Here is a 23265-nt window from a genome sequence, read left to right on the forward strand (position 1 = left end):
TCAGCAGCCTTTTATGGGGCACCTTATCAAACGCCCACTACCCACAATCCCATGTGCTTTAACTTTACATAGTAGTCTGTTATTTGAGACCTTGTCATAAGCCTTCGGAAAGTCTAAATAAACCACATTCACTGGTTCTCCTTGGTCAACTATACTGGTTACATTCTCAAAGAATTCCAATAGATTCGTCAAGGCATGATTTTCCTTTCATAAATCCATGCTGCCTTTGTCTGGTTATACCACTGCCTTCCAAATGCTGAGCTATGAAATCCTTAATAATGGACTCTAGCAACTTCCCCAGTACTGATGTTAGGCTCACTGCTCTATAGTTCCACGTTCTCTCTTATCCCTCTTAATTCTCTTCTGCTATAACCTACCCTCTCTCACCACTAAGCATCTCTAACTGCTCCCAGAAAATGCCCTCACTTATACCATCAATATTCATTGCTTCTTAAACAAAAATCAGGGGTTGCTTTGGAGGATCTTAATTAGAGAAAAAAATATTGCTCATTCCCTCTTTTAAACAGAATAATGGAAGTCCTAAAGTTAATATTTCTAGAGCGATTTAAACTAATGTGGCAAGGGGGTAGGAATCTTTGCAACAATTCAGAGCAGGGGGAACCAAGAACAAGAAGAAAATACAGTAAGGAGAATAAGGAAAGTGATAGACAGAGAAATCAAGGGCCAGAGTCAGATAAGGACCAAGCAAGAATAGTAGGAAAGGGAAAATAAATGTTATAAGTGCCCACCTTAAGGTTTTGTATCCGAATGCTCAGAGCATTCAAAACAAAATGGATGAATTATTTGCACAGATAGATGTAATGGGGTATAGTATAGTTGGCATTACAGAGACATGGCTTCAAGGTTAGCAAGGAACTAAACATTGAGGGCCATTCAGTGTTTAATAAGGACAGTACAGATGGAAAGGAAAAGGTGGTGGAGTTGCATTGTTGGTTAAAGATGATATTGATACGATATTGAGGAAAGATATTAGCATAGATGATGTGGAATTTGTATGGCTCGAGTTAAGAAACAACATGGGGCAAAAATCATTGGTGGGGGTGATATACAGAACACCAAATGGTAGTGGTAATTTGGGAAAAGCATTAGACAGGAAATCAAAGAAGCATGCATTAAAGGAACATCTGTGATTATGGGCGACTTTAACCTGCATAGAGATTGGGAGAGTCAAATTCGTCACAGTACAATAGAGGAAGAATTTCTGGAGTGCATACGGAAATGGCTTTCTGGAGCAATACGTAGAGGAACCAAAAAGGGAGCAGGCCATCTTGGACTGGGTGTTGTGCAATGAGAAAGGATTAGTTGGCAATTTAGCTGAGAGAAAACCCTTGGGGACGAGTGAACATATATGGTAGAATTCTTTGTCAAGGTGGATAGTGATGTAGTTGATTTTGAGACCAGGGCCCTGAATCTCAATAAAGGTAACTATGATGGTATGAGGCATGAATTGGCCATGATGGACTGGGAAACATTACTGAAAGGAAAGACAGTGGACAAGCAATGGTAGGCATTTAAAGAACGAATAGGTAACTCCAAAAGTTGTTTATTCCTGTTTGGCACAAGAGTGGTGAGGGAATTGTGGCCAAACCATGGCTTACAAGGTGAAATTAGAGATAGTATCAGATTCAAGGAAGAAGCATACAAACTGACAAGAAAAAGCAATAGGCCTGAGGATTGGGAGCAGTTTAAAATTCAGCAAAGAAGGACCCAAGGGATTGATTAAGATTGGAAAAATAGAGTATGAAAGTAAGCTAGCAAGGAACATAAAAACTGACTGTAAAAGTTTCTATAGGTATGTAAAGAGAAAAAGATTGACAAAAACGAATGTAGGCCCCTTACAGTCAGAAACAGGAGAATTCCGAACAGGGAATTAAGAAATGGCTGAGGAATTAAATTTGTACTTTGCTTCAGTCCTCACAAAGACATGAATAATGTACCAGAAGGTGCTGAAACATGTTTTATTGAGGAGCTGAAGGAAATCAACATAGTAGAGAAATGATTTGGGGGAAATTAAAGGTGGATAGATCTCCAGGTCCTGATAATCTTCATCCCAGAGTACTAAAGGAAGTTCAGAAGGGGGTGCATTATACATTAACCTGAAAGCGGTTGTGCATTATACAGGTTGAGTATCCTTTTATCCAAAAATCAAACACATCCAAAGAATCATAGAATCATAGAAACCCTACAGTGCAGAAGGAGGCCATTCGGCCCATCGAGTCTGCACCGACCACAATCCCACCCAGGCCCTACTCCCACATATTTTACCCACTAATCCCTGTACAAAGAGTACATACACTGTTTGAACCTCATCAACCTTTACCTTGGGAAGTCTAGGTTTTTGTCTGCACTGTTACCTTCTGATTGTTGTGGTGAACATGTCAAAAATAAACTTATTACAGGTACCCTGTATTTATTTTTCAGTGATAATCCTGACTTTTCTAGCCATTTTAGCTACTTTAGACCAGTGAATCACAACCAATGTGCCATGGCACACTTGCGTGCCGCAAAGACCCCCCCCCCCCCCCCCCACCCCCCGAATAAAGTGTGCTGCAAAGAAACATTCAAAATTCATGTAATTAAATTAAAATCCTCATCTTCAGCTCAACGGTCAGCATCTCCAACACCCAATGAAGCTCGACCTCCCGTGCATTCACTGGCCGGGAAAGACGTAAAGTTTAGATTTTTAAAGTTGGTCAGGCCCATGTGCATGACTAACAGATCTGGAGCGGAATACAAAGGTCACATGCACCCACACAAAAAGCAAAACTCAAAGAGGGCATGAGAAGTATGAGTAACCCAGAGTACTTAAGGAGTGGCCCTGGAAACAGCAGCTCCATTGGTGGTAATTTACCAAAATTCTTTGGACTCGAGAGGGTAGCTAATGTAAGCCCGATATTCAAAAAGGTAGGTAGAACTATAGACCAACGAGCCTAACATCGGTACTGGGGAAGTTGCTAGAATCCATTGTCAAGGATTTCATAACTTGGCAGTGGTATAATCAAAGTCAGCAATGGATTTACAAAAGGGAAATTGTGCTTGACGAATCTATTGGAATTTTTTGAGGATGTAAGTAGTAGAGTTGACCGAGGAGAACCAGTGGATGTGGTTTATTCAGACTTTCAGAAAGCTTTCAACAAGGTCTCACATAAAGACTATGTAAAGTTAAAGCACATGGGATTGCAGGTAATGTCTTGACATGGATAGAAAGCTGGTTATCAGATAGGAAGCAAAGAGTTGGCATAAATGGGCCTTTTTCTGATTGGTAGTCAGTGACTAGTGGGGTTAGAACATAGAAAAGCTGTAGCACAAACAGGCCCTTCGGCCCACAAGTTGCGCTAGTCATGTCCCTACCTACCTAGGCCTATATATAGGCTTACCTATAACCCTCAATCCTATTATGTCCCATGTACTCATCCAGAAGTCTCTTAAAAGACCCTATCGAGTTTGCCTCCACCACCATTGACGGCAGCCGATTCCACACACCCACCACCCTCTGAGTGAAAAACTTACCCCCGACATCTCCTCTGTACCTACTCCCCAGCACCTTAAACCTGTGTCCTCTCGTAGCAGCCATTTCAGCCCTGGGAAAAAGCCTCTGAGAATCCACCCGATCTATACCTCTCAACATCCTGTACTCCTCTATCAGGTCACCTCTCATCCTTCGTCTCTCCAAGGAGAAAAGACCGAGCTCCCTCAATCTATCCTCATAAGACATGCCACCCAATCCAGGCAACATTCTTGTAAATCTTCTCTGCACTCTTTCAATAATTTCTACATCCTTCCTGTAATGAGGCGACCAGAAGTGAGCACAGTACTCCAAGTGGGGTCTGACGAGGGTCTTATAAAGCTGCATCATTATCTCCTGACTCCTAAACTCAATCTTCGATTGATGAAGGCCAGCACACCATACGCCTTCTTAACCACCTCCTCTACCTGCGAGGCCGATTTAAGAGTCCTATGGACCCGGACCCCAAGGTCCTTCTGATCCTCTACACTGCTAAGAATCTTACCCTTGATATTATACTCCTTCATCCCATTTGACCTGCCAAAATGTACCATTACACATTTATCCGGGTTGAAGTCCATCTGCCACTTCTCCGCCCAGTCTTGCATCCTATCTATAGTATAGCACAGTGATCTGTGCTAGGACCCCAACTGTTCACATTATATATTAATGATTTGGAAGAGGGAACTGAATACATCATCAAATTTGCAGATGATACAAATAATGGGTGGGAGGGTGAGCTGTGAGGAGGTTGCAGAGATGTTTCAGCGTGATTTGAACAAGCTGAATGTGTGGGCACCTGCATGTCAGATGCAGTATAATGTGGATAAATGTGCTCCACTTTGATAGCAATAATAGGACAGATTATAACTTGAATGGGTGTAAACCGAGAGAGGTGGATACTCAACGAGACCGTAGAGTTCTCGTGCATCAATCTCTGAAAGTAAGCGTGCAGGTACAGCAGGCAATAAAGGCGGCAAATGGTATGTTGGCCTTCATAGCGAGAGGATTTGAGTATAAAGATAGGGATGTTTTGCTGCAATTGTACAGCGCGTTGGTGAGGCCACGCCTGGAGTAGTGTGTGCAGCTTTGGTGTCCTTATCGGAGGAAGGATGTCCTTGCTATAGAGGGAGTATAGCAAAGGTTTACCAGGCTGATTCCTGGGATGGCAGGTCTGTCATATGAGGAGAGACTAAGTCGGTTAGGATTACGTTCACTAGAGTTTAGAAGAGTGAGAGGGGAACTCCTAGAAACTTACAAAATTCTAACAGGGTTAGACATGGTAGATTCAGAAAGAATGTTTCCGATGATGGGGGAGTCCAGAAGTAGGCATTCCAGAAATAAGATATAGCTCTTGGGGCTAAAGGGATATGGGAGGAATTTGATAGTCAGCCATGATCAAGATGAATGGCAGAGCAAACTTGAAGGGCCAAATGGCTTATTTCTGCTTCTAGTTTCTATATTTCTAAGCGAGGGAGACGGGGAGAAGTTAAAAAAACAGTTCCCAGTAAGGGAAGAAGACATGGGTAAAAAACAGGAATCAATAAAGAAAACAGGAAAGAGCCTCGAATTAGAGAATGGACTGCAAGGATTGGGCCTTAAGTAAAGTGAGCTCAGGAGATATTGAGTGGGGGGGCGGGTTGTGGAAGAGGTGGGAGAAGATTGTCTGGCCTGCCGCAACGGGAGGCGGCATGCCATTCGTTCGTGGTGGGATCTTCTGGTCCCGCAGCTGTCAATGGGATTTCCCATTGGCTGTACCATGCTGCCGAGTGTTCAGGGTGCACCATTGGCAGGACCAAATGATCCCGCTAATGTAAATGGCCGGAAAAGTCCGTCATTGTATATGTCATGCACCTGGTGATAAGGCTTTCACATTGTAAACTTAAATGAATGAAAATTGTATGAGACGATGGCTTGACTTGTTTTTAGGTTTTAGAGATTAAATATATTGCTAAGGGACAGTTCAATGAAAATAGGTGTGCCTTAAAATTCTTTGATAGTATCGAGGTTGGGAATCATTACTTTGGACTATGACTCGCCTAGGCTATTGTAAGTTTGTATTTGATATCTGAAATGCAATCGGCCCCAAGGGTTAGATAAAGGAAACTCGACCTGCACCTCCAATGAAGACACTCTAAACTTCTTCTGTTTCTGCATAAGCTGTCAGAGGATGGAGGAGTGTTCTGTATTCATTCCTTTTTTCTGAACAGATTCAAGGTTTGGCTTTTTTTTATTGCAATACTTCAGTTTGGAAGCAATTGTTTCTCATCAAGGTACTGATTCGAGGGGAACTCCAGGAGGTTACAGGCAGGAGAAAACTAATTATAGACCAATACCAGTGCATGGGGAAAACCAATCACATCTTCTTGCTGAGAAGTCAAAATATTTTCAACATTCTCCCTTGGATACTCACGTAGAAATCATAGAAACCCTACAGTGCAGAAGGAGGCCATTCAGCCCATCGAGTCTGCACCGACCACAATCCCACCCAGGCCCTACCTCCACATATTTACCCGCTAATCCCACTAACCTACGCATCTCAGGACTCTAAGGGGCAATTTTTAACCTGGCCAATCAACCTAACCCGCACATCTTTGGACTGTGGGAGGAAACCGGAGCACCCGGAGGAAACCCACATAGACACGAGGAGAATGTGCAAACTCCACACAGACAGTGACCCGAGCCGGGAATCGAACCCGGGACCCTGGAGCTGTGAAGCAGCAGTGCTAACCACTGTGCTACCGTGCCACCCACAGGTTTATGCAGTAGAATAAATCAATGGATTGGATTAATTCTACTGGATCAAGAATGTATAACTATTGCAAAATTGGTGTTCTCCAGAAATACTATTGAAGGTACCAACAGGAATGTTGTTCACTTTAGTCTTACTGATTTGTACTGCAATGAACCGGACCATAAGTCAGTGTTGTACACCATATCACTGCCATTACAAAAATAACGTACCAAAAACAGAAACCTCAAATATCCTGGACAGTAAGCATCACTGGAGGTAATGGAGATATAGCAGGCGAGCATTCTGGAGGTTCAAATTTAAAGCCCACCATAAAATTTCTGAAATAAAGAGTTCAACAAATCTGGTCATGTTTGGGGTGCTATTTACATAAGAACACAAGAACCAGGAGCAGGAGTAGGCCATCTGGCCCCTCAAGTCTGCTCTGCCGTTCAATAAGATCATGGCTGATCTTTTCGTGGACTCAGCTCCACTTACCCGCCCGCTCACCATAACCCTTAATTCCTTTACTGTTCAAAAATGTATCTATCCCTGCCTTAAAAACATTCAATGAGGTAGCCTCAACTGCTTCACTGGACAGGGAATTCCACAGATTCACAAACTTTTGGATGAAGAAGTTCCTCCTTAACTTAGTTCCAAATCTGCCTCACCGCCACCCCCCCTTTTTTTTTTTGAGGCTATGCCTCCTAGTTCTAATTTCACCTGCCAATGGAAATAACCTCCCTGCTTTTATCTGATCTATTCACTTCTTAATTTTATATGCTTCTATAAGAACCCCCTCATTCTTCTAAATTCCAATGAGTATAGTCCCAGTCTACTCAGTCTCTCCTCATAAGCCAATCCTCTCAACTCTGGAATCAACCTAGTGAATCTCCTCTGCACCGCCCCCCCCCCCTCCCCAATGCCAGTATGTCCTTTCTCAAGTAAGGAGACCAAAACAGTACACAGTACTCCAGGTGAGGCCTCACCAGCACCTTATACAGCTGCAACATAACCCCCCTGTTTTTAAATTCCATCCCTTTAGCAATGAAGGACAAAATTCCATTTGCCTTTTTAATTACTGCTGCACCTGCAAACCAACTCCTTGTGATTCTTGCACAAAGACATCCAGGTCCCTCTGCACAACAGCATGCTGCAATTTGTTTACTATTTATTTAATAGTCCATTTTGCTGTTATTCCTACCAAAATGGATGACCTCACATTTACCAACATCGTACTCCATCTGTCAGACCCTCACCCACTCACTTAGACTATCTATATCCCTTTGCAGACTTTCAGCATCCTCTGCACACTTTGCTCTGCCACTCATCTTAGTGTCATCTGCGAATTTTGACATACTACACTTGGTCCCCAACTCCAAATCATCTATGTAGGTTTAATTTCTATTTAGCCATAGTCTTACTCCATAAGTTTACATAGAACATAGTACAGCACAGGAACAGGCCCTTCAGCCCACAATATTGTGCCAAACGTGACTCCAAATTAAACTAATCCCTTCTGCCTGCCCTTGGTCCATATCCCTCTATTCCTCGCATATTCATGTGCTTATCTAAAAGCCCCTTAAATGCTCCTATTATATCTGCCTGCACCACCACCCCTGGCAGCGCGTTCCAGACTTAGGCCCAGTATGGAACCCATTCGAACACCATTAGTCATGGACGTCCAGCCAGAAAAACATCATTCCACCATTACTCCCTCACTTCTATGGGCAAGCCAATTCTGAATCCAAGCAGCCAAGTCACTGTGGATCCCATCCATCTTAATCTTTGGGATGAGGGACCTTGTTGAAAGCCTTACTAAAATCCATATAGGTAACCTCCACTGCTCTACGCTCAACGATCACCTCCTCGGAAAAATCATCAGGTTGGTTAGAAAGGACCTGCCCCTCACAAAGCTATGCTAACTTTCCCTAATTAGGCCATGCTTTTCCAAATGCGCGTAAATCCTATCCCTAAGAATCCTCTCCAGTAGCTTCCCAGACTGAGTTTAAAGTGATACATTGCTTGGCGACTGTTGCTCAGGTGAAATGGGCTTTTTTCATACTGATGTATTATTAACTGTTTACTAATGCATTGCTTAAAGATCATTTGTCCATGATTTTGTCATCTGGAGAGTCAAATAGCTGCTAAGAATTATGCTGAACTTTGGACCAAATAAAAAGCCAGTGAAATTGGATGGGAAGATGCCAAGAGGGTTCAAAAATAAATGCAAAATACTGCGGATGCTGGAATCTGAAACAAAAACAGAAAATGCTGAAAAATCACAACAGGTCTGACAGCATCTGTGGAGAAAGAGAGAATAGAGCCAAAGTTTGAGTCTAGATGACGCTTTGTCAGAGCTAATGGTCATCTAGACTCGAAACGTTGCCTCTATTTTCTCTCTCTCTCTCTACAGATGCTGTCAGACCTGCTGAGATTTTCCAGCTTTTTTCTGTTAAGAGTACAAAAATAGTTTAACTTGCTTTCAAAACACAGTGGGCATAATTCTTAGCAGCTATTTGACTCTCCAGATGACAAAATCATGGACAAATGATCTTTAAGCAATGCATTAGTAAACAGTTAATAATACGTCAGTATGAGAAAAGCCCATTTTACCTGAGCAATGTTCTTTGTTCATTTACCCAGCTTCAGGTCAAATAACATTATGACTACTTTGAAATTGAGAGTTTAGGTAACATACATAAATTTTATGAAAGCAGACATGACCACCAAGCCAGTATAGCGAATCAACTAAAAGTCTGGTGAGCCAGATGACCAGTGGGGCACATAGGATGCTTGTAAGCGTGACATGAAAGTCCAAAGCATCGACTGTCACAACTGGGAGTCACTAGCTGGCGACACCTGCTGTGGGCTGGCATGCACAACCACAGCGAGTAGTGGCTACAGTATCTTGGAAACCGACCCCAAAACCAAAAATATCCAGCAGCGTATGTGCTTCTGACAGAACCTACCCTCTCAAGAATTGACCTTCACAACAAAGGTGCACCAAATGAAGACACTCATCCAAAATGGATGGTTCATTGCATGTACGTCATCTGTCATCGATGGAAGGAAGCCAAAATATAAACAGGTCAGAAAGTCTATAAAATGTACGAAAAATTCCATATACTGAAAATCTAAAGCATCCGTCAGTCCCCATTTGAAATGTTTACTAATAAATTTTTCACTCCTTCTAGAAGTTGCACAGAAGACCTAAAATGTACCCAGAGAAAGCATAATTGAATTCAATCTCTTTTTTGAGGATTTCTTTCTACTCGGGCATTACCTGACTCCTGGAATTGAGATGGAATTTTTAAAAATGCAATTGATCAAAGTCCTTGTCCTCGGCTGCCCAAGTTAGAAATTGAACTGCACTCTTGACTTACTTTTCTGATATGCAAGCAAAAAGCAAAAGTAAGTCCAGATATTGAAAATCTGAACTAAATAGAAAATACTAGAAATTCTTAGCAGGTCAAGCAGCATCTGTGGAGGGATGCAGGTTGAAAATCTTTTGGCAGAACTGGATTACACTAAAAAAGTTAATTGAACTGAAACATTTAACTCCACAGATACTGCTTGAACTATTGAGTAGAATACTCCCTTATATGGGTACATCTGATCACTGAATACTTGATACTGAAATCAGGTGAAAGAGGTTTATTGGTAGCTTGAACATTAAGCCTCAGTATTTTCAAGAAAACAGCCTAATACTCAAAAACAAAACATCTTCAAATTAAGTGCCTGAATTATAGATTTTGATGAAAGAATATCTGTAAATTCAAAGCCAATGCAGATGATTCTCAACAGTAGATCTAAAGCCATGGATCCAAAATAGCTGAAATGATCAGCCTTTGAAAGACTCAAATATGGAGGGTAAATTGTTTATTTTAGAAAGATTATACCTGTTTGGACAGAGGTATCCCATAATGAATCTTAATCTTCCATGGCCTTGTTACAGCATACTGATCGTTAAGATTATTTGGGCAATGACTACCTGACAGCTATATATAAGCTAGAGTAGTTGAAGCAGAGGTATAACTCTCTACCTTGCATTGTAACAACAGCACAAATATCCAGACATACTATGGCCATAACACCAGATGTGGCTTCATCCAAAAAATATTTAGAGGCTGCTTAGATCCCATGTAGAATAGACCTGTCTCTACACCTACCTTTAGTGCTCAAGAACTAATTTGATAATGACTACAAAATTCCCCTTCATGCGAATTAATTTCTAGATTGCTTAGGGTGGCATGGTGACTATCACTGCTCTCTCACAGCGCCAGGGACACGGGCTCGATTCTGGCTTGGGGTAGTGTGCAGTTTACACATTCTCCGTGTCTGCGTGGGTTTCCTCTGGGTGGCCCGGTTTCCTCCCAAAGATGTGCTGGTTAGGTTGAATGGCCGTGCTAAACAAAATTCACAAAGATCAAAATTCTATTGAGGATACGTTGTGTGTACATAAAGAACAGTTGATTAGAAAAATAATTAATTCACCACCTCCAACTAGGGACGGCAGCGGAACAGTTCCAATCAAAGGAGAAACTGGATAATTGTTCTGAAGTTATAGTATTTACATAGCAAGGGATGTGGAAGTATAAATATTGGACTGTTCCTGCAGGCAAAATACCTTAATTGCCATTCTAGAGATCCTTTCATTCAATGAACTAACTTTTTGTATGTGGAAGATGTGAGGAATAAAATACAGCAAACACAGGCATTAAAAATCCAAATCTAGTGAAAAAAGACAAAGAACAGATCTGGACTTTCATCAGAACACTACTAAAATTTGTTTTGTGTAAAATGCAAAAAAAGATGAATAGTGCGAACAAAATTCTGCTACAATTCTCAAAATTAACAAATTAATAATGGAGGAGGATGATAAGTATAGAGCGCAGGGAAGGGAACTAAAAGTATCTAAGCCTCCAGGCACAGATGAGATGCATTCTATGCTATACAATAAATGGCAGAACCCTTGAGTATTGATAGGCAAAGGGATCTGGGTGGAGGCACACAGGTCACTGAAAGTGGCAATGCAGGTGGAGAAGGTAGTCAAGAAGGCATACGACATGCTTGCCTTCGTCGGCCGGGGCATTGAGTTTAATAATTGGCAAGACATGTTGCAGCTTTATAGAACCTTAGTTAGGCCACACTTGGAATATAGTGTTTAATTCTGGTCGCCACACTACCAGAAGGATGTGGAGGCTTTGGAGAGGGTACAGAAAAGATTTACCAGGATGTTGCCTGGTATGGAGGGCATTAGCTATGAGGAGAGTCATAGAGGTTTACAGCATGGAAACAGGCCCTTCGGCCCAACTTGTCCATGCCGCCCCTTTTTTTAAAAAACCCTGAAACTAATCGCAATTGCCCACATTTGGCCCATATCCCTCTATACCCATCGTACCCATGTAACTGTCTAAATGCTTTTTAAAAGATAAAATTGTACCCGCCTCTACTACTACCTCTGGCAACTTGTTCCAGACACTCACCACCCTCTGTGTCAAAAAACTGCCCCTCTGGACACTTTTGTATCTCTCCCCTCTCACCTTAAACCTATGCCCTCTAGTTCCTACCTTTGGGAAAAGATATTGACTATCTACCTTGTCTATGCCCCTCATTATTTTATAGACCTCTATACGGTCACCTCTCAGCCTCCTACGTTCCAGAGAAAAAAGTCCCAGTCTATTACAGCCTCTCCTTATAACTCAAACCATCAAGTCCCGGTAGCATCCTAGTAAATCTTTTCTGCACTCTTTCTAGTTTAATAATATCCTTTCTATAATAGGGTGACCAGAATTGCACACAGTATTCCAAGTGTGGCCGTACTAATGTCTTGTACAACTTCAACAAGACGTCTCAACTCCTGTATTCAATGTTCTGACCGATGAAACCAAGCATGCCGAACACCTTCTTCACCACTCTGTCCACCTGTGACTCCCCTTTCAAGGAGCTATGAACATGTACCCCTAGATCTTTTTGTTCTGTAACTCTCCCCAACACCCTACCATTAACTGAGTAAGTCCTGCCCTGGTTCAATCTACCAAAATGCATTACCTCGCATTTGACTAAATTAAACTCCGTCTGCCATTCGTCAGCCCACTGGCCTAATTGATCAAGATCCCATTGCAATCCCAGATAACTTTCTTCACTGTCCACTATGCCACCAATCTTGGTGTCATCTGCAAACTTACTAACCATGCCTTCTATATTCTCATATTAATATAAATGACAAATAACAGCGGACCCAGCACTGATCCCTGAGGCACACCGCAGGTCACAGGCCTCCAGTTTGAAAAACAACTCTCTACAACCACCCTCTGGCTTCTGTCAAGAAGCCAATTCTGTATCCATTTAGATACCTCACCCTGGATCCCGTGAGATTTAACTTTATGCAACAACCTACCATGTGGTACCTTGTCAAAGGCCTTGCTAAAGTCCATGTAGACAACATCAACTGCCCTGCCCTCATCTACCTTCTTGGTTACCCCTTCAAAAAACTCAATCAAATTTGAGAGAACATAAGAAATAGGAGCAGGAGTAGGCCATCTAGCCCCTCAAGCCTGCCCCGCCATTCAATAAGATCATGGCTGATCTGAAGTGAATCAGTTCCACTTACCTGCCTGCTCCCCATAACCCTTAATTCCTCTATCCGTGACTTAAACATACTCAACGAGGTAGCCTCCACCACAGTAAATACTCATGAGAAATATTCATTTAGGATCTTACCCATAACAAAGGGCCATCTTTGTGGATCCGCACATAGATTACCTTATTGATCCTTAAGAGGGCCTACTCTCTCCCTTGTTACTCTTTTGCTCTTTATGTATTTGTAGAAGCTCTTTGGATTTTCCTTTGCCTTATCTGCCAAAACAATCTCGTGTCCCCTTTTTGCCCTCCTGATTTCTCTCTTAACTTTACTCCTACACCCTCTATACTCTTCAAGAGATTCACTTGATCCTAGCTGCCTATGCACGTCACGTGCCTCTTTCTTCTTCTTGACCAGGGCCTCAATATCTCAAGTCATCCAGGGTTCCCGACTTCCCTTCAAGAGGTTGGAGAAACTTGGTTTGTTCTCACTGGAACGACGGCGGTTGAGGGGTGACCTGATAGAAGTCTACAAGATTATGAGAGGCATGGACAGAGTGGGAAGAGTCAATTACTAGGGGGCACAGGTTTAAGGTGCGAGGGGCAAGGTTTAAAGAAGATGTACGAGGTAGATTTTTTTACAGAGAGTGGTGGGTGCCTGGAACTCGTTGCCGGGGGAGGTAGTGGAAGCAGATACGGTAGTGACTTTTAAGGGGTGTCTTGGCAAATACATGAATAGGATGGGAATAGAGGGATATGGTCCCCAGAAGGGTTGAGGGTTTTAGTTCAGTCGGGCAGCATGGTCGGTGCAGGCTTGGAGGGCCGAAGGGCCTGTTCCTGTGCTGTAATTTTCTTTGTTCTTTGTGAGGCAAGAGACTGGAGGAGCTCTAATTAATTTTCAAATCCCCTCTGACCACAGGTGAAGCTCCAGAGGACTGGAGGGCAACTAACCCGATATCATTATTCAAGAAAGGAAGTAGGGAAAGAGCAGGCGTTTACTGACCAGTGAGTGTAGCTTCAGTGGTAGGGAAAGTATTGAAAAAAATTCTGAGGGGCAGAATTAATTCCACTTGGAGAGGCAAGGATGTTGAACAAATTTCACTGAATTTTTCAAGGAGGTGACTAGGTGTGTAGATGAGGGCAGTTGCAGTTGATGTGGTCTACATGGACATCAACAAGACTTTTGACAAGGTCCCTTATGGGAGGCTGATCAAGATAAGAGTCCATGAGACCCAGGGTAATTTGGATCCAAAACTAGCTGAGTGGCAGGAGGCAGAGGGAGTTGGTTGAAGGTTGTTTGTGTGACTGGAAGCCTATGTTCAGTTGTGTACAGCAGGAATCGGTGCTGGGTCCCTTGCTGTTTGTCGTATACATTACTGATCTAGACGGGAACGTGGGGTATAATCAATAAGTTCACAAATGACAAAAATTGGCAGTGTGGTAAGTAATGAGGAGGAAAGCCTTAGATTATAGGGTGATACTGACGGGCTGGTTAGATGGACAGAACAATGGCAAATGGAATTTAACCCTGAAAAGTGAGAGGTAATGCATTTTGGGAGCACTAACAAGGCTAAGAAATACATAATGAATGGTAGGATGCTAGGAAATACAGAGGAGCAGAGAGACCTTGAGGTGCATGTCCATTGGCCCCTGAAGGCAGCAGAAAAGGTAGGTAAATGTGGTTAAAAAGGCATTTGGGATATGTTCCCTTTTTATCAGAGGCATAGAATGAAGTAGCAGGGAGGTTTTGATGGAGCTGTATAAAATACTGGTTAGGCTACAGCTGGTTAGGCTACAGCTAGTGTACAGTTTTGGTCACCTAGTTACAGGAAGGATGTAAATAAGGTTGAAAGAGTGCAGAGAAGGTTCACAAGGATGTTGCCGGGACTTGAGAAGCTGAGTTACAGAGAGAGATTAAATAGGTTGGGACTTTATTCCCTGGAGTGTAGAAGATTGAGGGGAGATTTGATAGAGGTGTATAAGATTTTGATGGGTATAGATAGAGTGAATGCAAGCAGGCTTTTTCCGCTGAGGCTAGGGGAGAAAAAAAACCAGAGGGCATGGGCTAAGGGTGAAAGGAGAAAAGTTTAAAGGGAATATTAGCGGGGCTTCTTCACGCAGAGAGTGGTGGGAGTGTGGAATGAGCTGCCGGATAAAGTGGTAAATGCGGGGTCACTTTTAACATTTAAGAAAAACTTGGACGGGTTCATGGATGAGAGGGGTGTGGAGGGATATGGTCCAAGTGCAGGTCAGTGGGACTAGGCAAAAAATGATTCGGCACAGACAAGAAGGGCCAAAAGGCCTGTTTCTGAGCTGTAATTTTCTATGGTTCTATGGAGTAGTGTGTGCAGTTCTGGTCGCCACACTATATGAAGGATGTGATTGCACTAGAAAGGGTGAACAAGAGATTCACCAGGATGTTGCCTGGGCTGGTGTTTTTCAGCTGGTTAGGTAGAGGTTGTTTTTCAGCTGGTTAGGTAGGGGTTGTTTTTCTTAGAGCAGAGAAGGCTGAGGGGGGACCTGATCGAGGTGCACAAAAAGGACATAGATGCGGTAGATAGGAAGAAATGTTTCTCCTTAGTAGAGGGGTTAATAACAAGGGGGCATAAATTTAAGGTAATGGGTAAGAGATTTAGAGGGGATTCGAGGGAAAAATTTTTAAGCATTTAGGTGAGCACTTGAAATGCCATAGCATACAGGCTTCGAACTCAGTGCAGAAAAATGGAATTGGAATGGATGGGTGCGTAATGGCCAGCACAGACACAAGGGGCTGAAGGGCCCGCTTCTATGCTGTAAAACCTTATGACTCTAAATTATCAAGGAGCATTCAACATTTTTACTGTTGTTAATCTCATGGGAAAGTATTTTCTTTACTGAATAATTAAGTTAACAAAGTCACTTTGGAAATTTATACTAAATTAAAAGCCAGTAAGGATAACTTAGTCTGAAAATACCGACTTCGCCAAACCACACCCTTTATCTCTGGCATGACTACACTGACTAATGAGTTACTGTTTAATTAGTTCTTTCTTGACAACGAGAGCCCAAAACTGGAAAAATAATTCTCTCTTTTTGCAGAATCCCATCTGTGTAGGCATTAATACTGGAGGACTTAATGCCAGAGCTAACTATTCCAAAGAAAATTCAAATTAGACTTATTTAGGATAATTTGGTTTGTGCATTAAAATGCATCGTCACATTCAGAACTGAGTCACATTACTGATATTCAAAAATTACTCTTGCCAGCTATTCAAACCATACAAGTCTAGTTAATACCCATTCTTACAATATCAACCCTAGAAAAACTGCAAAGATACATACCACTTTCTCATTATTCACTTCAAACCTCATCTTAGTTCATCTATACACCAATCAACTGCAAAACATTAAGTTACATATGATCTGCGTACCAGCTCAAAAAAAACACCCATCTAGTTACTAATGTTACAAGATAAATACTTCAGTGACATTATATACCAGATGGCAGCAAGAGCGATTTATCTTTCAACTGCATTTTTTCTGGCACAGCAGCATTTAAAGGCGGCTAATTGCTGCCTAAAGTTCAATGCTGGCATCTAATTCATATAAAAGTTGAAAGATAAGTAATACTGGATATCTACCACATTGCACAAAATAGCTTGAAAATATAACAAATTGCAAAACCCACATTTATTTTGAATGGTATACCAAAAATGCCATAAATGAGATAATCAATAAGTCCTTATTACAGCAGCTGAAATAACTTGCCTTGAGGATCTTAGGCTTCTTTACATTCCAGGACCACTTACTTAAACCAATAAACAAATGGCTTAAAGTGTCTAAGATACTTTGAAGTGCTTTATTACTGGTCCAAGTACACAAAGAAAACACAAAAATCCCCCAGATATCACCAGGACAACATTCTAGGCACAAGTGCAAACAGTTACAACTCAGTCAGAATAATCAGGGCAGAAGTATTTTTTGGAATTGGATACATTTCAAATACTCAAAAATAAAAAGTTCCCCTCATGTTCCAAATGGAAGTATTGTATTCTTTAATTACTCTAAGTAGCAAAGCAACATCATACATTAAATGTGCAGCTGACATATTTCCGTAAATGCCCTGAAGACCCATTATATTTGCAACACAGTCTGGACCACAGCTATTAGCTTACCCCTAAAGTAGATTCACACTGTAAGAATGCTGGCTTGGTTGATGCAGCTTCCTCCAAAATGTCCACTTCAGGTTAGCTAGCTTGTGCTTGCAATGTTTATCAGTGATGGGCAACCTAGGCTAATGAGCGGGCTGCATGAGTGGCCCTCCTTAATCTCAGAGGGCCATAAAATTGAAATCGTTTTGTTTCATGAATAAGATTAAACACATTTAATACACGTAAAATATTTCACAACGAGTTACAGAAAATGCTTAATCATTTATAATTAAACTATCAACTTTAAATAGTAAAAACAAAAGAAACATCGACACTTTGGAAGCAAAGGGAGCTCACGACTCTCACGGTCAACATTGTGTGCAGTCAGCATGCACCCCACTTACACTCGCTTTGTGTGTGTGCATCGCTTCAGTCATATCGGTAGGAAAAGAAACTACATGGATGGAAACCAGTGGAATTTGGCAACCCTGTGCGTGAGCAACAGTCAACAAAATGTCTCATGGGCCATATTCAGAACACGGATGGGCCCCATGTGGTGCCCCGGCCGCAGACTGTCCACCACTGGTTGAAACCATGAGAAAGTTGGGGCAAGATTGGCAATTTAACATTCAGAATATATCACTGAGCACTTTAGAACTGCAAGTTCATCCACTCTACATTGCCCTGCAAAATCAATGTGCAGCTCAAAAATTCTACTTGTATTCACAGTGCATTAAATAGATGAGTTCAAGTGTTGAAAGGCATTATCTTGTCTGGGCAAGGGGGTGATGTTGAGTTATTAAAGAGGGACGAAAATAAGGCATTAGACAATTAGTTAAGACTTAGAGTGACAGTTGACACATTCGCGCTTCAACCTTTTTTTTTAAAAAAAAGCACAACATGGAAGGCATATTGCATTGAAATTGCTCACATTAGTTAAGCCAAAAGCAAAGTCAGGAAGTGGGCAGCCATTTCAACTTCACGTAGCTAGAATGTGGATTCCGCAAGTGTTATTAACTATAGGAAATTTAGAAATTTCAGAAAGAACCAATTTATCAGGTTGGGTTTCAATTAGTCCAACCCTCAACTTGTGATATTCACAACTGAATTACCCATGTGCAGCAATTCCAAAAACACTTACCAACATAATTAGATTTTGTATACTTTATTCTCTATTACTCAATAGAATTCTGATGTTAAAATTTAAAGGCTGCTGAATTATAGAATCTTACAGTGGAACTCTTTGCCGCAGAAGGCCGTGGAGGCCAGGTCATTGAGTGTCTTTAAGACAGAGATAGATAGGTTCTTGATTAATAAGGCAATCAGGGGTTAAGGGAAAAAGGCAGGGAAATGGGGATGAGAAAAATATCAGCCATGATTGAATGGTGGAGCAGACGCGATGGGCCGAGTGGCCTAATTCTGCTCCTATCTTATATTACAGTGCAGGAGGACGACATTCGGCCCATCGAGTCTACACCGACCACAATCCCATCCAGGCCCTATCCCCATAACCCCATATATTTACCCTAGCTAGTCTCCCTGACACGAAGGGGTAATTTAGCACGGCCAATCCAACTAACCTGCATATCTTTGGACTGTGGGAGGAAACCAGAGAAAACCCATGCAGACACAGGGAGAATGTGCAAACTCCACACAGACAGTGACCCAAGCCGGGAATCGAATCCGGGTCCTTGGCACCATGAGGCAGCAGTGCTAACCACTGTGCCACCGTGGGTTCCACTGCCAATGTGTGAACTGAAAAATTTAAATCAGTACAATAACCCAAAAGAGGAATTGCCCAATGAAAGTTAACCAAAATTCTACTTCAAGGGGACGTCAGTAGATAAGTCACAATGCTGTACAATAGGACAGATCAAGCACATACAACTCTGTTGTGAATCTCGTGACCATAATTTTCAGTTAAAGCCAAATGCTGGCACGCAAATGCAAAATGTAATTGTATCAGATCTTAAGAAAATTAGCTGCATTTCTTGCAACAGTAATTACTAAGGATTCATATGCCTTTGAAGAAAAAGAATCCATGAATTTTCAGGAACTGTAAACTGTATCCAAATTAAGAATTCTACTTGTTTCTATTGTTAAGTGTACGGCACCAGCGCAAACAAGTGTATATATAATAAATATTTTATATATAAAATGGATCTATATCATAGTTCATGCTGTTACTTCATAAAGCACCAACATGTACTAAAACCAAACATCATAAACATATAACATGTCATATGACATTAACAAGACCAAACTGTGCAGTACACAAATGTCTTCATACAGAAGGCATGTAGACGTTCTATTAATGCATACAACTAATTTTCAGCTTGAATTACCATGTAGTTCTCAACTGAGTGGATTAGAATAATTTTAAAATCCTCTAAAATTATGACTGCATGATAATAATTGGAACACCAAATTTGAAATAGAACATTTTGCCACCAAGCAGCCTTCAAAAGAAATGCAGTATATTAATCAATCATCAATTAAATTATTTCCCAGTCTCATTTTGCCCTTTGTTCCATTAGGAAAAAATTGTGTGTTTTGTCCAGCTGAATTGTACTTAATTAAACTCTGTGACAAACACAGTGGGGTGAGAGAATGGTTATATTTAGAGAATATGGTGCTAAGTAAACCAAGCCAATAAATTAATGAGGATCTACATCACATTTCTGATGACAAGAGGTTGGCTTTCAATTATTACACATTACAATGACTTAACAGCTTTCAGTCCTATGATTCCTAACGATTATCCTAGTAACAAGCTACTAAGATGACTGCTATCAGCAGATCAAAAACACTTGCAACTATAGCGTACATCAGATTTGTTACAACAATCAACCTCATCTTCAAAACCACCAGAGGAATGCATTTTATACAAATGACACATTTACTGATATTTGGTTGAGTTGCATCATCACTGAACTACAGATCTTATGGCTCAAAAGATCATGTACCAATGTTCTGCCCTTTCACTAAAAGCAGCAGAAACAGAAACCAAGAATGTCACAAACTTCTATTCATAAATCAGCAACTGCATCAGTAAAAAGTTAACATGCAGTGTTAATTAGTTAAATGTGATTTTTCAGCAACTATACTCTTAGAATTTGAAAACTTGCAAAAACAAACTGTGCCTTACTGCTCGAAATGCAGCTAATTTCCCAGAAAGCCAGAGTGAACGAATGGAAACGGACAGAGGAAAAGGCAGACTCCACAAGACAAAAAGAAATCAGCAACAAGCTGCAAGTGTGCAACACATCTTTATTGAAACTTTCTCTGATGCAGCAACATCAATTTACAAACTCAGACTTCTCGGGAGCTCTGAAAGGCAGAGAAGAAAAAGAAATACAGCCTCAAGTTTAAAAACCAGTGAATCAAACATCCGCAAATGAACTTTATCAAAATATTCCCAGAAAGGGACAAGTGGCGGCAGCATAAAGATGGAAGTAAGAAACTTTTTCTTTTTTTTTTTACAAAAAAATAAATTAAGGAATTTTCAAGTTTTCAGGAACAAAACTGACATACCATTTGCTCTCTTAACACAGGCGTCTCTCTCTCTCTCTCTCTCTTACGCTCTATGTAGATGCAAACTACCAGAAACAGTTTCTGCTCAAGAACTGAACGTGGTTATTTATAAAGCTGGGTTATTTTTGTTCGAAGCTGACAGAGTGAAAACAAAGATTAAAGCTTCAACAAAAATGTTCTGGGTAGGATATTTGAGTAGAGTTTGTGTGGCCTACTTTTACAAATAAATTTTTACTTTGTCAACTCCCTCTAAAATGGAGCAGCACTGTCGCTGTGAAAGACAAAATTAAGCACTGCCCAATATTTCACTTTCTCCAGTCCTTCATTAGGAGCGCATCACTTGAGCATTACCTCGAGGAGTGCCCCGAGGTCCACCGGGTCCAGAGCCACGCTTGAAATTTTGTTGGTATCCGTCCTACAAAACAATATATACTCTTAAGTTCCGTTTTTCAAATCCGACAGAAATACAATGGACCCCTCAAAAAAGTAAGGCTGTTTACTGTTAAAGGATTGATAACCCAGTTTCACTTACAAAGCCATTTGTGTAAATTGTGCACAGAAGTGCCCAAGGGTTCAATCTTTGTGGTTTGTGGAGGTATAAGGTGGGGTGTCTCAATGTAGAATTCCCTTAATTTGCATCTTATCCAAAATTGTTCATCTTTGTGTTTTAGTTTAAGAGTTATCCACCAAGGATGACAGCACCAATAACAACCCCTTCAAGCCTCAATTAAACCACTGAAGAAAAACAAACAGGGTCAACATTCAGCTCAGCATTCTGAGGCTGGATTGGTGTGTGTTTTAAAGATGTACATCTATAGAAATTCAATTTGGACCAACATTCAGCTTTATTCATGTTACAATGGTTATGGGTTTCACTGTCATCAGAACATTTTGATCATGCTACTTCAGGGCAAAATCTGCTGACATGGGAATATTGGTTTCAAAAAAACTTCTGGAAAAAGTATAATGGAACTCTAATTCAAAATTGAGACTTAAATGTATAATTAAACCAGCGAGAAACCTTCAGATCTTTCTCCCAAAGACACTGGTTAGAACCTTTGCTAAAGCACAGGCATCTAGTTCAGATTGCATTTCACCATCTAATGCATAGCCAGTGGGGGGGGGTGTTTGCTTAAAGAGAACATTAATTCCAAAGTTTGTGCAGGTGTTAAGATTAATTAAAGTGACTGAATCCAACTGCTTGGATGTTAGAAAATATTTTCATCTTGTTAAATGGAGTTCTTAATTAATTAATAGCCCTTGAACTCATCTACCTTCATCTAACCTACTTGGAAGCTTTCATTGACAATTAGTTATAATTAAAAGTGGGAGGGTGAAATAAAAAATATATTTCACTACAATTGCAGGCTTCAACAGAAATGACAAACTGAGGTAAGCTATTATACAACAGCAAATGCAAGATTGTGAATGAATCAGGTTTAATAAATTACAAGTTAACAAAAACTTTCAGCAGTTGCCTTGGCAGTTTCATTAATATACAGCTAAAGATAATTTGTGACTTGGAATTCAATGTGCCCATTACTCGTTTTGCTGCCCTGAATTTGTTTAATTTTTACTTCAAGGGTTCGATCAATTTCACAAGTTCTCCAGGCAAAACATTACATTTCACTAATACCAATATATTTTCCAAAGTGACAGTGCATTGCTGTTGTGAAATGTGGTTCTTTAATGCGTCTAATACAAGTGCTTCAGGCTTTCATTTTTTGGTTTTCTTCCTCGAGTGCATTCTCACATTTAAGTGGCCTTTGTGCCACTGGGATGAGATTGATGGTTTGCTAAATAATTTCAACGCTAAAACAGACTGGTACTATTGAGTCGTATACTCACAAACCAATAAAAAGTCTCATTGTTGATCCATTGCTTAAGAGTCTGGGTCCTCAAAAATTAAGTATCCGTTCTGAAACTGACTTTAGATATTTTCTAGCACATCAGACTGCTTTTGGAGTGTAGACAGCTAAAAATAACTGAAGGAACACTTACACGCTGGTAGCCAGAGTTCGAATAGTCACGAGGGGCAGAAAATGGAGATTGTCCATAACCACTGTTTGGAGTGTTTGAAAATGTAGGGCGGTAGCTTTCATATCCACCTGAAACATACATACTTAGTCAAATATCAAACACTAACAAGGATTTTTCTGAACTGGATCATTTCAGCAAAACTATGATGCAACTTGTGAGCCATTTCATTTTGGTCATTTATGAACATATTTATAGGTCCAAAATGCTTCACAGTTATAAATTAAAATACTGGGGCCAGGTTAGTCGATACGAGTAAAAGCTTGGTTTGAAGAAGTGTTTTAATGGGAGAAATACAAATAGAATTTGAGATGTTGAGGAAGCAGTTCAAGATATGGCTGCCAACAGGGGAGTGATTAAAATTGGAGATGCCCAAGATGATGAGCATAGATATATTGGAGGGTTTTGGGGCTGCAGGAAATTACAAAGGAGAGCAAGGTCATGGAGGGTTGTGAAAACAAGAACGACAACTTTCAAGACATTGCTTGACCAGAAACCAGTGTGGATCAGTGAGCTCAGGGGTGTTAAGTGAGCAAGATATAATGTGAAAAAAACAGGGCAACGTTATCTTGGATGACTGGAAGTTTATGGTACATGTGTGTGAGGACAATAAGGACAGTGCTGGAATAGTGAAGTCTAACAAGGCACGAATGAAGGTTCAGCAGATGGGTTGAGGGAGGGGCAAATTTGATGATGATAGGGAGGTGGAATTAGGCAGCCTT

At 40.9% G+C, this 23265-nt stretch overlaps 1 protein-coding gene across 2 annotated transcripts in view; it reads right to left on the minus strand.

Moving 5' to 3' along the window:
- Nucleotides 1-23265, minus strand: part of caprin1b (cell cycle associated protein 1b) — a 271770-nt gene that overhangs the window by 5582 nt on the left and 242923 nt on the right. For both annotated transcript variants that reach the window (XM_078221064.1, XM_078221066.1), the window contains 2 exons: nucleotides 22508-22614; nucleotides 20858-20921 (listed from right to left, as the gene is read on the minus strand). In XM_078221064.1, coding sequence (XP_078077190.1) covers nucleotides 20858-20921; nucleotides 22508-22614 — 171 coding nt within the window. The remainder of the gene's footprint in view (nucleotides 1-20857; nucleotides 20922-22507; nucleotides 22615-23265) is intronic.

The sequence above is a fragment of the Mustelus asterias genome, chromosome 9 (genome assembly GCF_964213995.1).
Source record: "Mustelus asterias chromosome 9, sMusAst1.hap1.1, whole genome shotgun sequence".
In the NCBI taxonomy this organism is placed as follows: Eukaryota; Metazoa; Chordata; class Chondrichthyes; order Carcharhiniformes; family Triakidae; genus Mustelus; species Mustelus asterias.